This window comes from Sinocyclocheilus anshuiensis, unplaced genomic scaffold, assembly GCF_001515605.1.
Source record: "Sinocyclocheilus anshuiensis isolate Anshui unplaced genomic scaffold, SAMN03320099.WGS_v1.1 scaffold794, whole genome shotgun sequence".
In the NCBI taxonomy this organism is placed as follows: domain Eukaryota; kingdom Metazoa; phylum Chordata; class Actinopteri; order Cypriniformes; family Cyprinidae; genus Sinocyclocheilus; species Sinocyclocheilus anshuiensis.
The window spans coordinates 788,370-803,866 of NW_015547683.1; the positions used below are offsets into that span (position 1 = coordinate 788,370).

General features: G+C 37.7%; 1 protein-coding gene across 1 annotated transcript; it reads left to right on the top strand.

Moving 5' to 3' along the window:
* The first annotated feature begins 7,157 nt into the window (after window positions 1-7,157).
* On the top strand, window positions 7,158-14,335 carry LOC107703149 (uncharacterized). Its single transcript, XM_016505683.1, has 4 exons — window positions 7,158-7,446; window positions 7,898-8,212; window positions 9,140-9,320; window positions 13,546-14,335. The coding sequence occupies exons 1-4, from the start codon at window positions 7,158-7,160 to the stop codon at window positions 14,333-14,335; spliced, it is 1,575 nt and encodes a 524-aa protein (XP_016361169.1).
* Window positions 14,336-15,497: the final 1,162 nt, after the last annotated feature.

The window sequence follows — 15,497 nt, forward strand, 5'->3', positions numbered from 1 at the left end:
CTTTATTGTGTATTGCTGTACACCCAAAGTGCTTTACAATCATGTGGGGGGTCTCTCCTCAACCACCACCAGTGTATTTATGGAAGAGCTATAAAGTGAAGTTATTCTTTCAACACATCTGTTTTTTATTACTTATGGGCTGCCAATTGTAGAAATATGAATTTATTCATTTTTTAATTTTTTTTAAGGAGCCACTGCCCGAAGTTGTTGAGCTTGTGATTCAAAGGATCTTAAACATACAAGAATAATAAAAAAAAAAAAAAATTGACATGAATGAAACATGAATTTACCTTTTCAACGGTAACTTTGTAAGACCTGACAACTGTCACGATGTGGGTAGATGAGGCACACAGCGAAGGGGTAATCCAAAGGCGAGAGAACTCAATCAAAACTAGTCAACAGAATAAACGATGATTAACTAAATGAGAACAGGAACTGAAATTAGGGGCAAACAGGAACTAAACAGAGACAAACACGTGACAGAAATAGACCCCCTTCCGAAAGGCGCGACCTCACGCCACATAACATCAAGGGGTGGGAGGGTGGGCGCCTTGGAGGTCCCACAGGACAGGCTTGGACTGGACGCCTCCAAGGCGGTACCGGATCCAAGTCCCATGGTGGAGTGGGCAGCTCGGGGAGCCATGGCGGAGCAGACAGTTCAGGTTGCCATGGCGGAGCTGGTAGCTCAGGAGGCCATGGCGGAGCGGACAGTTCAGGTTGCCATGGCGAAGCTGGTAGCTCAGGAGGCCATGGCGGATATATGCCCCCCCCCCAAAAAATGTATTTGGGAAAACTAGGAATCTTGGGGGGCGCTCTGGAGGAGCGGGCACTTGAGGGCGCTCTGGATGGGATTCAGGGACTGGAGCCCTCCGTGGGCTGAACTCGGGAACTGGAGCCCTCCGTGGGCTACACTCGGGAACTGGAGCCCTCCGTGGGCTACACTTGGGAACTGGAGCCCTCCGTGGGCTACACTTGGGAACTTGAGCCCTCCGTGGGCTACACTTAGGAACTGGACACTGGAGCGAGCTCTGGGGCTGGAGCCGACACTGGAGCGAGCTCTGGGGCTAGGCCCATTTGGGCGAGGAAGAGGGCCCTGAGCCGTCCATTTCTCCTCTTCCTCCTTTTCTGATTACGGGTGAACTGGGCAGCCGGCGGGCTTGTCGTTGCGGTGAGCGGTGAGCTTGGGTCAATGGCGGCCGGCGGGCTTGACTTCGTAGCGGCCGGCGGGCCTATCTTCGGAGCTGCCGGCGGGCTTCAGTGAGCCGCTGTCGGCGGGCTCGTCGTCGGAGTGGCGAAACGTGCGGCGGTCTCCATGCCGCGGGGGAAAAACGGGAAAACAAAAACTATTTAAATGGCGGAACTCAAACACGGGGAAAAAGACGCTGCTCACTTTCAGTTTTATGGTCTTGCTTTCTGTCACGATGTGGGTAGACGAGGCACACAGCAAAGGGGTAATCCAAAGGTGAGTCATTTATTTTCACTGCAAGAGTTTAACACTGACGAACAAAGGATAAAAACACCACAACGTAGCTTCAAAGCAAGACAGGGGAACTGAGGAAAACACAGGGTATATAAACACATGGAACGTAATTAGGGAGAACTGAAACAGGTGAGGAGTAATCAATCAAAACAGCTGAACAGAATAAACGATGATTAACTAGCTGGAGAACTCAATCAAAACAGGTGAACAGAATAAACGATGAATAACTAAATGAGAACAGGAGCTGAAAATAGGGGCAAACAGGTGACAATAGCAGTGTATCTGTAGGATTAAAGGGATTCTCCAAGCAAAAATTTAAATTATTCATCATTTACTCACCCTCATGCCTTCTCACGTATTTATGGCTTTCGCGTATTTATGTTTTTTTCTGTGGAACACAAGGATTTTTAGGGGAAAATAAATCCATCTCTGAGTCCATATAATACAAGTGGATGGAACCCTTAACTTTGACGGTCCCTCTATGTCTTCTGAAGCGAAACTATAGGTTTGTGAGAATATACTAATATTTCTAAAACATTGCTTTCAGAAAACTGTCATACATGTGTTCACTTGATATATGGTCAGCACATTGTGAAGCGTGATGGTAGTGCGTTTTGAAGCATGAACTCACAATCCCTCGTATGTCAGTTGGCTGGAAGCAATGGTTTTTAGTTTAAAACATTTAAAATATTAGTATTTTTCTCACAAACACCTATTGTTTTGCTTCAGAAGACTCTGATTCATCAACTGAGGTCGTATGGATTACAGTTTTATTTTGCGTGGTTTTTGAAGCATCAGCGTGGAGGGTCGCATCCACTTGCATTATATAGACTCGGATGAAGAAATGGAAATTATATAGAAATAGATTACTTTCTCTGTTTGTGTCACACAGAACAAAGAAAGTACATACAGAAAGAAAGTACATTCTGTGATGGCATGACGGTCAGTAAATGTTGAGAGAATTCTTTTTAGTTTTGGGTGGAGTATCCCTTTAAATTTGTGATATCAGCTGAAAAGAGGAAGACAAAGTTATGACATCTTGTTTGCGGAAATTACAAAGATTTAAAATGTCTACTGATGAATCGTGCACAATAACACCAGGAATATGCACTCAGAAAATAGTGTACATTTTTAAGATGAAATATGAAATAAATTTTCAAATATATTTCAGGAAATATTTTTTTATGTCTAAATATTTCCTTCTGTCTGTCAATGACATTAACCATATATACATAAACATAATATACAATAACACTAAATATTTATCCTACTAGTTTCAGTATAAATGTTTCAACAAAAGTTTGTGATTATATTTCATTATATTATAGCTGTAAATTCATTAGACTCTCTCTATTAGGCTCTGTGAGATGCTGAATCTATTCAAGGAGGTCAGTCGACGGAACCTGATGTGTTTTAGACCTCAAACTGAGTGTTGAAAAATGAAATGGACGTTTATATGCGATCTATACCTTAACCCTCAGGCTGTAATAAGTGCTGCTTGAATTTCTACAGCACCGAACTGTTTGTTTGAGATGATATTGAAGTCGATAAAGTGAGAGTTCGTTGCATTCCTTACCCTGAGACTTCCCTCTGTGAATTAATCGCCAACTGTCTTCTTTGATCCATCTGAAATGTAGAGGAATAATGAGTGAGCAGCTGTCACAGTCAGCATAAACTGTAAAACATTGGGTTCTCACTGATATTATCCAACATAAGCACAGCACCAAGCAAATCGCATTAAAAGAGAATGTGTGTTATCGTGCTTTAGTGCTAAAATAATAAGGAAGATCACTGAAGAGCTTGGTTGGAGCGGTTACAGTATCTGTTCACTGCTAGTGGGCAATTTTAATGCAATGTGGTTCTGCTAATACACATGATAGGATGTTTACATAGCAGCAAGCTTGGCTCCATATGTGAAAATCAACAGAAGAATGGAGAAAAGAAAAAGCTCTTGGATGTAAAGCAAAAACTGGACCCCTGCCTCTCACCGGATAAAGTGTAAATCCATAATATGCTGAGACATTCACTTTATAATGTTAATGTTATAGTTGGCTGTTTGGAATGTTGTCATTATACAAAAAGCACAGCAATATATACATATATACATACATTTATTATATGTTTTAAATAATACAGTCAGCTTATATTTATTCTGGGGTGTTGAGGGAACAAAACCAGCTATTTCTGAAGAACTTAAAATGATTAAAACACATTTCCCTCATTGTAAAACCCATCAGACAGAGCGATTTTATTATGCTTGCTAGTTGAAATGCCAAAATTTTAAATCGAGCTTGTTTTGCAAGCGTTCTCTCAGTGGACATTACATCACCTGTACTGCAAGGTAATGTACGTTTGTAGAACTGACATAAGTCAGCGGCACCAAAGGATCATGGGGGCTTGCATTGGCCAGTGTGCTGACAGAAAGACAGGGCATATTTGGTGAGTAAAGGAGACTTATGATAACAAAATTTGGACTATCAGGCCACTTATTCATAATTGTAATAGATGGACAAAGCATTATTGTTATTGGAAACGAAGGTACATGGTGAGTTGGAATGAATACACATGCTTATAAATCTAAAACATGCTTTTCTTTAGCTAGCAGCCATCATCATGCCCTGACAGTTTAACAATGGGTGGGAGGCTGGGGAGGGGAACGGGAACGAGAATGTTAATCAATCTGTGATGTGTTTCACAATCTTTGATGTTTTTGTAGTTCGCTAGCTTTCGAATGACCAAATGCACAGAATGTAGATTACAGATGGATAGATCAATCACGCTGCGCATGTGAACACATTTGTCAAGTATGAAATCAGAAAAGAAATCATGGAAACGCTGAGCAGTCTCGTTTGAACCGGTGCTCTGGTTTAACACTGAAACACATAATTACATGGAGCTCATACGAGGTTTTGTTGTTGTATCCATTGACTACATAATAGGTCTTGCTCATTCACCTTTGCCACCAGACTCTAAACAAACCACAAAGCTGCAAGTTCCCTAGAAAACTCCAAAGATGGTCAAACCTTCACCGAAGAGACATATACACTTTTGAACTGGAGTTTAAAACACTGTGTTAAAGCAGAAGAATCACTTTGGACCTAAACTTTACAGGCAGGTAAGAGAGCAACCTTCTCGAACAAACAGATTGAAGCTTGTGAGGAAATCTTGTTTCCCTGTTCCACAAAGGAACCGGAGGGGCTTTCATTAACAATCCCTTTTCAGGGTTGGGCCACATGAAAGAGAACGTATGTATCTCTTTGGTTGGTGGATCATTTAAGGATTTACAGATGTTGTGTATTTGTGGGAGCATGGTGTAATGAGGACCCTTCTCCATGTATTTTTGCCTATTCACAGACTAGAAACGTTGTCAAACCTAGCTTCTGCTCGCTTGTCAGGAGATGATTTCAGATAAACCCTTTTGATTAAGAAGCACACTTAATTGTACTGAATGTCCACTTGTAGTGTCAAATCTAAAAAGAGTATTTTTAAACAAAAAAATATGACTGAAATAAAAGACCACTTAAGTGTACTTAAAGACAGTACACTTGCAAGTTAATTTTAAACCATTTTTTCAATAATCTTGTTGTGCTTTAAAGAAGTACACTTATTTTGATGTGCTGGCTAACATACTTAAGCATGTAAAGTACTTGATTATCATTTGAACGGTAGTGTTAAGCAATATTACATTAAAATTCAATTTATTCAATTTATTTATTAAATAATTAAAATTAATATATTTTAAATGTACCAAATCGCAACTTCATCAATACAAATGTGCAAATTTATTTAAATACATGACATACAATTTTCAATAGAAATAAAAGTATATTTTAGTTTAACATAAATGCTTGTCAGTCCACAGTACAACCACACAGTTTTTCAATGACAATAGAAGTAATTATTTAATTACATATAAAGATGTATTTAAGTCCTACTTATGTGGGTCAAAAACACTCTGAAGTTCAACTAATTGCATTTCATATGCATTTAAACTATAATACATTTTCATTGCATTGCGAATAACAGTGTCCGAAAACATTACATTCAATTCACACTTGAAGTAAGTACATTATTTTAACAAATTTTATTTGCATCGTTAAATGTATGCTTTTTCACAAGAAAATCCTCTGAATTTTCTGGTATCAATGCAAGATAAACATTTAGACCGTATGTGATAAGCATATGTATGCATGCAAAACATAAAAAAGCAGCTCAACATCTGTTGCTTTGGATACAGTTGTTATATCCACATCATTTTATCCTGTTCAACATACAATGAATAAAAATATAGTTTATTGCCTAAAGCTTGTCTGAACGTCTTGCTGCAACACTGGAGAAAACACAAAGCGAAAAATAAAACCTTCACAACTTATAAGCTAATTATAGACTAATGATGATGCCCTTATTTGGTGTTACTGTTGACCTCACATTCCATATGCCAGAAGCCTTTTCATCATGGAATTATAGATTAACTGACTGTCCAAAATCATAAAACATCAAAATGCTGAGCGAGAGGGTTGGACACAGAGAACACATGGGAAACGTGCAGGCAGCTGATGCAGCTGTGATTTAAATGAATCATACTGGCACTGACTGACAGATAATCCATTCCTCATTCTACATTTTCATGACCCTGTTTTATGTCTTAATATATAAGATAAAATATTAAACCCACAATTTTTAATATGGAAACCAGCGTCTGCTAAATGAATAAATGTAAATGTAGTTCGTTTTATATTATTATATTATATTTATATAATAATAATTGTCCCTGTGTGCTGCACTAACATCTAACATGAAAAAAGCTATATATTACAGGTGATTTCAGGAGATTCTCCATATTTTTCCTTTCTGTAATCAAAATGTTTGAAATTTATAAATATTGTTTGATTTGATATTTATTCAAAATTTTCATTTTTTTTTTACTTTTCATCCATTTTTTACTTTCTATCCATTCACTTGCAAAGCTTTTGCATTCTCGCATAAAAGTTCTGAATTAATGCAAGAAACTTGCGCTCACTCAAAAAAAGCATTGAAATATAGCTTTTCCTTCCATCTCACCTTGCATTCGCTTTCAAAATTTTGAGAGAGAACCAAATATTTGAAAAGTGAACACAAATATAATCGGTAAATGCAAAGTTACAAGCAAACACAAAAGCATTTAAATATAATTTAAAATATAATCACCGGTTGTGTGTTTGCATACAAAAATTTTCTTGGTGGAATGGAAAAGTTTTGTCCCTTTAGACGCTCTGTATATTCCATTCTATTTGAAATATCATAGAAATCCGTATGATAATTATAATAATTATAAAAGTAGTTAAAAATATCTATGGGTACATTCAGCTCTTTATTTTCATCTTGTTAGATTGCATCATGTTCATTTTCTTTCTATTGTGTAAATAATCAAGTCATCATTAATAAAGTTGAGTTTGACCAGAACATATTTTTGGAAGTCTAGAACACCCTTTTATAGAAGTATGTCCTTAAAGACATAGCAAGTTCAAAACTTAATACATAACAGAAATGACCCAGCACATGTCAGCACAAGATTTATGTTTATAATTTACTGTGTGTTTTCTCTGTCGTTCTTTCTTCTTACATTCTCTAGGTGTAACTTGTAAGCAATCACAGGTGCCCCATGTTGACCCGTGAACAAAATGGGCACAGCCATGCGATGCATTTCTGTCCCGTGAGACGCTTCAGAGGCCACACAGGACCTGTCAGAACAGCAGGCTCAATGGCATGGAACTCCATAGTGAAACAAAGACTGCAGCTCCAAGTCACAAACCAGAGAGGGGTCACACCTCTTAAAACATTTCCAATACATCAACATGGATCATCTTCTCCAAACACTGGTGCCTATAGCAACAGCATGCTTCAGGGGAGGTCCCTTAGAGATTCAAGAAACCTCTCTGAAAAAAACACCAGGAAATCATTCACAATCAAAAAAGCTCTGCTCATAGGTAACTTATTTGTCAATGCTTCTCTAAAATGTGAGCAAAATGTTAAGCAAAGGATTAAATATATATTTAAACACTACATTACATATTTAATGGGTTTTTGTACAGAACAGATACTGTGTATTATATTATTTTATAATATCTTATATTAAATGTAACCAGAAATATCTCTTTATAATGTGTTCAAAACATACACATTATCCATTTATATTATATTATATAATGCACAGTCAGCCGGTGATTACTGCTAAATAAAACCCATAAGGGTGATCATATTAAACAGGTTTATTTTGCAATAATAACCATATAACTGTACATTATCCTGGTTATTATTCAGCTATAGCAGTTAATAAATTTGCCTAATACTTTACTAAGATTCAGTTGTTGTTTGCAGCGGGTGCAGTTAAAGCTGTTTAAACCCTATTAATCAAGATATCTGTTTATGTTCTTACAGCATGTGGAGTGCGATGTGTCCTGTCACCACGACCCTCCAACTGCTCCACATCACATTCACCACCCCATAAAGATGAGAAAGACAGATCTCATTCCATCTCTGCAAGAGGACAGGAATACAGTAGAGACTGTGTTGAAACAGAGGGTGAACTGAAGGTAAGGGATGCATTCACTGCGATAAAAAAAACTGAGGAGAGAGAGAGAGCGAGAGCGGGAAGCAGTACACACAGACAGAGAGTCCTGCTGGATTCAAGCCACCGGCCTTTCACTGTCCCACTGGATAATCAGATGGGATGTCGAGCACTAAGCACACCAGGTACCACTATGAAACACTTTATGGTGTCTCTCTGTGAAACCTATACCATTTTTTGAACCATTAAAATGAATTGAATCTTTTTGTTTAAAGGAATAGTTCACTCAAAAATAAAAACAATTGCTGATAATTTACTTACCCTCAGACAGTCCAAGATGTAGATGAGTTTGTTTCTTCATCAGAACAGATTTGGAGAAATTCAGCATTACATCACTTGCTCACCAATGGATCCTCTGCAGTGAATGGGTGCCGTCGGAATGAGAGTCCAAACAGCTGATAAAAACACATAATCACAATAATCCACCCATTCCCTGCAGAGGATCCATTGGTGAGCAAGTGATGTAATGCTGAATTTCTCCAAATCTGTTCTGATGAAGAAACAAACTCATCTACATCTTGAAAGGCCTGAAGGTGAATACATTTTCAGCAACATTTCCACAGGCTTTCATTCTGCATAACATCTCCTTTTGCATTTCACTAAAGAGCAGCTTGTTTGCATATGTTAAAATACTCTATTGATTTGCCCTCTTGATTCAGGAAATGTGCATTTAACTTTTTTTAAAAATCGAAATAATCTCCCATATAAAATAAACCCAATTAAATATTTGACAACAAAATTGAAGCTAACGTTCCCAAAACTCCTACAGAAATGTATTTCTCCTGAGATTCAACAGTTATTCTGTGAGCAAAGGCACACTGCGAGTTTTGAATCTGAGACAAGTGTAACTGACCTGTTAACATGAGTAAATTGTTTATGTCATCTCGAAGGTCTCATGATCAACATTATAAACTAGCGGAAGAACGTTGCTGCTATGTTCTCCTTCTCAGAGTAAATAGTGTCAAATGCTTACAAGACACAAAACATGAGCAGCAAATTAAAGATAATTTTCACAGTCTCACACACTAATTCTCGTGTCATTCTTTATGGAGAAACTCCCATATGCAAGATTATCTGGAGAAGAAAAGATGAACAAAATGTCCTTCAAGATAGACCTCAACATTCTAATGAAGAGCAGAGTCCCAATCTAACCCCATTACTACATCTCTACCTGCCTTCATCATATCAGCCGCAGGAGCAGGGAGAAGATACAGCACCGGGACAGGAAAATAGGTAAAACTAAAACTTTTAGAACAGAGTTTTTAAAACAGAGCTTGGCCTACAACTTCAAAAAGAGGGTTTGATCAAGCACATAATGAAACGGACAACTGACATTGCTTTCAGAACGCTTCACTTACTTTTACTATAACTTTAACCAAGGTAAACAACCCCGTCCGAAAATACCATTTAAAAAAACGTGTCAGTATATCGACACAAAAAGTGTCTTCCTGCTCCGTGAACACATTAATATCTCATTCCAAAGCGAATAAGAACTTTAGAGTTTCACTATCATGAAACACTAGTGGCTAGTGGCTTTAACACTTACAGGCTTCTACAGGTGGCAATTTATGGTGAAATCAGATGCTTGGATGCGATAATCAATTATTTGGGTCTGTTTTATTTTTATTTGTTTATTACGTGTTTTATATTGAGAAATAGATTTGGGTGTTCAAACTGAAAATCATACCTCAGCATATCATGTCATGGTGACAACAATATTCCCTAAACATAATTTATTGACGATACAATTCCCCTTTGTCTTTATAGAGTGCTGTAGGGGTGATGTATTTTTGTAGGCTAAAACCCCAAAATGAGTTTGTATTTTAGCCTGTCAGGTTCCATCGACCTAAAGCCAATGTTTTTTTTTAAATAGGTTTTTGGTTAAATTCCTTAAAGGGATAGTTCACCCAAAAATGAAAATTACCCCATCATTTACTCACCCTCAAGCCATCCTAAGTGTATATGACTTTCTGCTTTCAGACAAATGCAATCAGAGTTATTCTAAAAAATGTCCTGGCTTTATAATGGCAGTGAATGGTGGTCGAGACTATGAAGCCCAAAAAAGTGCATCCATCCATCATAAAAAGTGCTCCACACGGCTCCGGTGGGTTAATAAAGGCCTTCTGAAGTGAAGCGATGCGTTTTTGTAAGAAAAATATCCATATCTAAAACTTTATATACCTTAATCTCTAGCTTCCGCTAACTGCCGTACGCGTGTTCACGAGAGAGTGGCGTTCCAGCGGATGATGTAGGATGTAGGCGTAGCATAAACTCCGGTGAGAAGTGACGAATGAGGAAGCACAGAGGAGAGAGCAAAACAAAACACTGGTCACGAATTAGAAGTACAAAATGAGGATTTGTAAAGAAAAATGTTGGAGGATTTCGATATAAGCCAAGAGGAGACTGGTTTTCCTTTGCTTGAAACAAAACTTGGTTATCTCAAGACTAGCATATTCTCACCGGAGCTTACGCTACGTCTACGTCCTACATCATCCGCTGGAACGCCACTCTCTCGTGAACGAGCGTACAGCAGTTAGCAGAAGCTAGAGATTACGGTTTATAAAGTTGTAAATATGGATATTTTTCTTACACATATGCATCGCTTCGCTTCAGAAGGCCTTTATTAACCCCGCGGAGCCGTGTGGAGCACTTTTTATGATGGATGGATGTACCTTATTGGACTTCTATTGCAGGGGTTCCCAGAGTAGGGGTCGCGAAACCACGAGGAGGGGTTGCAAGATAATTTCCAGAAATCAATTTTTTTTTTAAAGGATTAGAAATAGCATATTTTACCCATAAATAAAAAAATATAAGTTGAATTAAAAATAAAACTCCAACGTGGAGTTTTGTACTCCAGCATGTTGCCCACCCAACTAATTAAGATTAATGTTAAAATGTAAGTAATGAGTAAATTACTATAAAATCATGTTATTGTTGTTAGACTGTTGTATTCCTTTGTGTTGTCATTATGCTATAAGTGCATGTGCGCCTTTGTGCAAAACGTTTGTATACTTTAACCACCTCAGAGAAAAGTGGAGGTCCCGAGGTACTAGCACCGTTATTTTGGGGGTCATGGGCTGAAAAGTTTGGGAACCCCTGTTCTATTGGACTATTGAATATCACCACCCATTCACTGCCATTATAAAGCTTGAAAGAGCCAGGACATTTTTAATATAACTCATATTGTATTCGTCTGAAAGAATATACACCTGAAGTCATAATCACCTAGGATGGCTTGAGGGTGAGTAAATCATGAGGAAATTTTCATCTTTGGGTGAACTATCCCTTGAAATAAGGTCTGTGGTTAATACATGCTCAAGATATTTATTTTATATTAGATATTTCTAAATCCTACTTGTATTGAAAAAGCGGCTTTTAATAAGTAGCGGCTAATGTTGTTGGGCACATTAAACCTTACATTAAGAATCATAAACTTTTGTTGGTCACTGAGCTTATTTTCTGCAATCCAAAAGGCAGTGCAAAAATCCTATTGGGAACCAGGGTGATGCTAACTTCTGGGTTGGCCACCAAAAAAAAAAAAAACTTAAGAAAACGAATCATGGTTTTACTACAGATAAAACAAAAAAACATGGTTACTATAGTTAAAGTATGGTAACCACAAATTAACCATGGTTTTCCTACACTAACCATAGTTTAACCATGGTATTTGTAGTAAAACTGTGGTTATACAAATGGTAATCAGTATGCCAAAAAACATGGTTACTACACTTGTACTATAATAAAACCATCCCGGAAGGCCGCAGCACTCCACTGACGGCAACTGTTTCTCATTGACAGCATGTCACTTAAACATGCAGCAGTAATGGATGCCTTGGGAGTGAGAACATGTTAAGGGTAAAGAGCCCTTGTACAATAAAAACTACATGAAACGAAATAGATGGCTAGCATTTTCAAATGCCAAAAATAATGGACTCATTCATCCATCCCCTTTGAGCGGTTAATGAGGATACATGAGTGATATCATGAGTCCTCTGTGCCACTGAGGCAGTATTAAGTGTCATTGTGAGCTGTGTGGTTAGTGTCTGGCATTCAGCTGGCGACAGTGTGAAGTTCTCACTTCCATGGAAACTCACAACAGAGGAGGCCAGACTAGAGTAACTCATGCTAGGAATGGCATTAACCTGATGCTCACAGATGAAGTAAATTTAACTCAACAATGGCTCCCAACAGATATTACTGAGCTGCAGGCAGTCGTCAAGGTAGGAACATTGTCTCAGCCCCTGAGGGGGTGAGGGGGTCCCACTAAGGTCCTCTATATGATATAGGCTATTCGTTCGGCCAAGGAAGAGGGGACCCACTCATAATGCACCCCAGGCCTGGAATACTTACTTAGATATAGATAGATAGATAGATAGATAGATAGATAGATAGATAGATAGATAGATAGATGTAATGTGGTACAACTCCCCCAAAATATGATTACATTTCTGAATTAATATTCAACGATATATGTAAATATATGTATATATATATCACAAATACATTTATTTAGAAATATAATTAAATTTTTGGGGAGTTGCATCGCATTACATTTTACAACCGCTATATTTAAATCAAATGAAAAAGTATTTTACAAATATATGTAGATATACATATTGAGAGATGATGATAATAAAAGATTAACTCATTTTCAGTTGTTTTTTCTTTTCTTTTCTTTTTTTTTATGACTTTGAGGCTTCTTTTCGTTGTTATGATTTCAGGACAGTTGATCACAAAGACATTTTTATTTTATGCCCCCAGAAAAATATCAAAATGAATTTTAATACAGAAATTAATACAAACAATGTATTCATCGTACACATACATTGCGTATTTCATGCATTTTTAATCAATGTCGAAAAAAATCACTGATCTACAAAGATTTACTTATGCCCACCTGTAAAGCATTTTCAGAGAGCCAACAGTGCATAAGTTCTCCAGTCTACTCAAATTACCATAGACAATTGTACAGATTTTCACGTCCATGTTCTAAGTTTCCCATGTCCACTGTATGTTTTCATTTTTTCTGTATCTCAGTATCGTGGCAGCTGTACAGCTGTAGGTCAGGCTGCGAATATCATTTCACATTTGGTATTTGCAGGTTTCGCTCATGTTCCAGGCTAGCAAAACTCGTCTCTCTGAACATAGGTCTCCAGGGTGCAGCATTTGAGAAGGGATTTCTGGTTAACTTAGCCTTATGATGTAATCACTCTTTATAATGTTTGGACACCTGAAACCGCATAGTTTTTAAGAGTAATGTGCTGTAAAATTATTTTGCCCTCCAGACGAACAGTCTTTTAATCTGTGAACAAATATGTAAACTTTATAGTCAACATGCTTTGCGTGTTACTTGGCTGGAATTTTCTTATAGTTTAAACAAGAAGTGGTGTAAACAGTCAGCTGAAAGTGGTTTTCTACCTTTTTCCTTCAAGTGTTGACAATTTGTTTTCCTCAGAAGCAGCTCAGAGGTACATGAGAAGCAAGACATTACAGAGGAACTCAGAGAGCGTGACATCACCATGGAGAGCCAAAAACAAGACATCACCATCAATAAAACAGAAGATGAAGGACAAAATTATTTCACAGATGGCATACGATATGACATTACAGATACCTGGCAGAATGACATACAGAAAGATACTCCTGAGGAAACTTTTGAGACTGACATGACTGAGGGAAAACATCCACAAGACATCACAGATGACAACAGACAACATGAAATCATGGGAAATCAATGTGACACTGACAAATCTTTTAATATCATAGAAGACAAACAAGCATATGACATTACAGAGAAGACTGAAGGAACAGATGGCATATATCGGAGAACCAGATCAAACAGAAGTTCACACAAAGCATCTGATGCCAAACTCATAGTCAAAACACGTTATCCGGCCACAGCTACAGCGCTAACGTTCCCGTCTCCCTCTCCCACTCTTAGCGTCCTGCCATTGTTTTATGGAACTTCATTTGGCTATCGCATCAGAACGACATCTGAGCCCTGCCGATCCAAAACAAGGACCAGAAAAGCCTGTGATGATGACAACAGATTTACACAGCCCATGAATGACATGCGACATTCCATAGAAATAAAAGGAAACCCCTGCTTACTACAAACAAGGGCTGGAGCGCCAGTCAGCCCCCACCCCAAAATAATGAGCACTGAGAGGGGGTCCCAGCCTCATAAGATGAAACCCACCAAGATGTTTTTGTGGGGCCCAGAGGGGCCCCGAGAGACTAGTGTGTGAGCTATACAGTCCGGTGAACAGGTGGAGAAGCCAGGATTAAGTCTGAGAGCGATTTGACGGCACAATTGCGTGTGGCCTTTCATTCCTTTCCAATACAGAAAATCTGCTTTGCAAAAAGATGTTTGATTGAAACAAAGCAGTACAGACTGACACGTTATAGACCACTTTGGGATTAACAACTCAGATGTTTTATGGCTTTGAGAAGAACGGCTTTAGCACTGGCTGCAATGTTCAGTTTAGTCCAGCAAGAAAGAGTGATAGACTTTTTAGGTTTTCTGACACCCATCTGGTGTTCCTCAGTGAATGGCAGTTAAGGGGTATTGACATGGAATATTATGATTCATTGAAAATAAAATCCCTGCATTTTTTTGTGTTTTTTTTCTCTCTCTCTGAGTATTCTGAGTATATCTCTGACTTGATATGAATCTAGTACATCATCTAAAATATGTAACTCCATCCAAAATCACCAAAATCAACTGTCTTTCAGCACTGGGGAATGACATAACATAAGACTTTTGAAGGTTGAAAAGAAAAATGCCTCTACAGCTGTTGATTATGATTCATTGAAAATAAAATCCCTGCATTTTTTGGTGTGTTCTCTGAGTATTCTGAGTATATCTCTGACTTGATATGAATCTAGTACATCATCTAAAATATGTAACTCCATCCAAAATCATGTCTGGTGACTGTCTTTCAGCACTGGGGAATGACATAACATAAGACTTTTGAAGGTTGAAAAGAAAAATGCCTCTACAGCTGTTGATTTTGAAACTAAATGGCACATTTAAGTGATGTATTGTGCACACTAAAAGGTCAATTACAGATACTGTGATATTAGTTTCATGAGTTGTTTTGTGAACATATCCTTATAATATATCAATATAAACTACTCACTATACACTGTGCAAAAGTTTTGGGTCGGTCCAGTTTTTTTATTTTTTTATTTTCTTTTGTTGTTTTTTTTAAGTAGGCTATCTTATGCTCAGCAAGCCTGCATTTATTTGATCAAAATACATCAAAAACAGTAACGCTGTGAAATATTAATATAATGTAAAATAAGAGTTTTCTATTTGAATATATTTTAAAATGTAATGGTTAACCTTTATTTTAAGATGTTCTTGTTACAGTGTAATTATACATTTAAGTACTGAGTAATATTAAT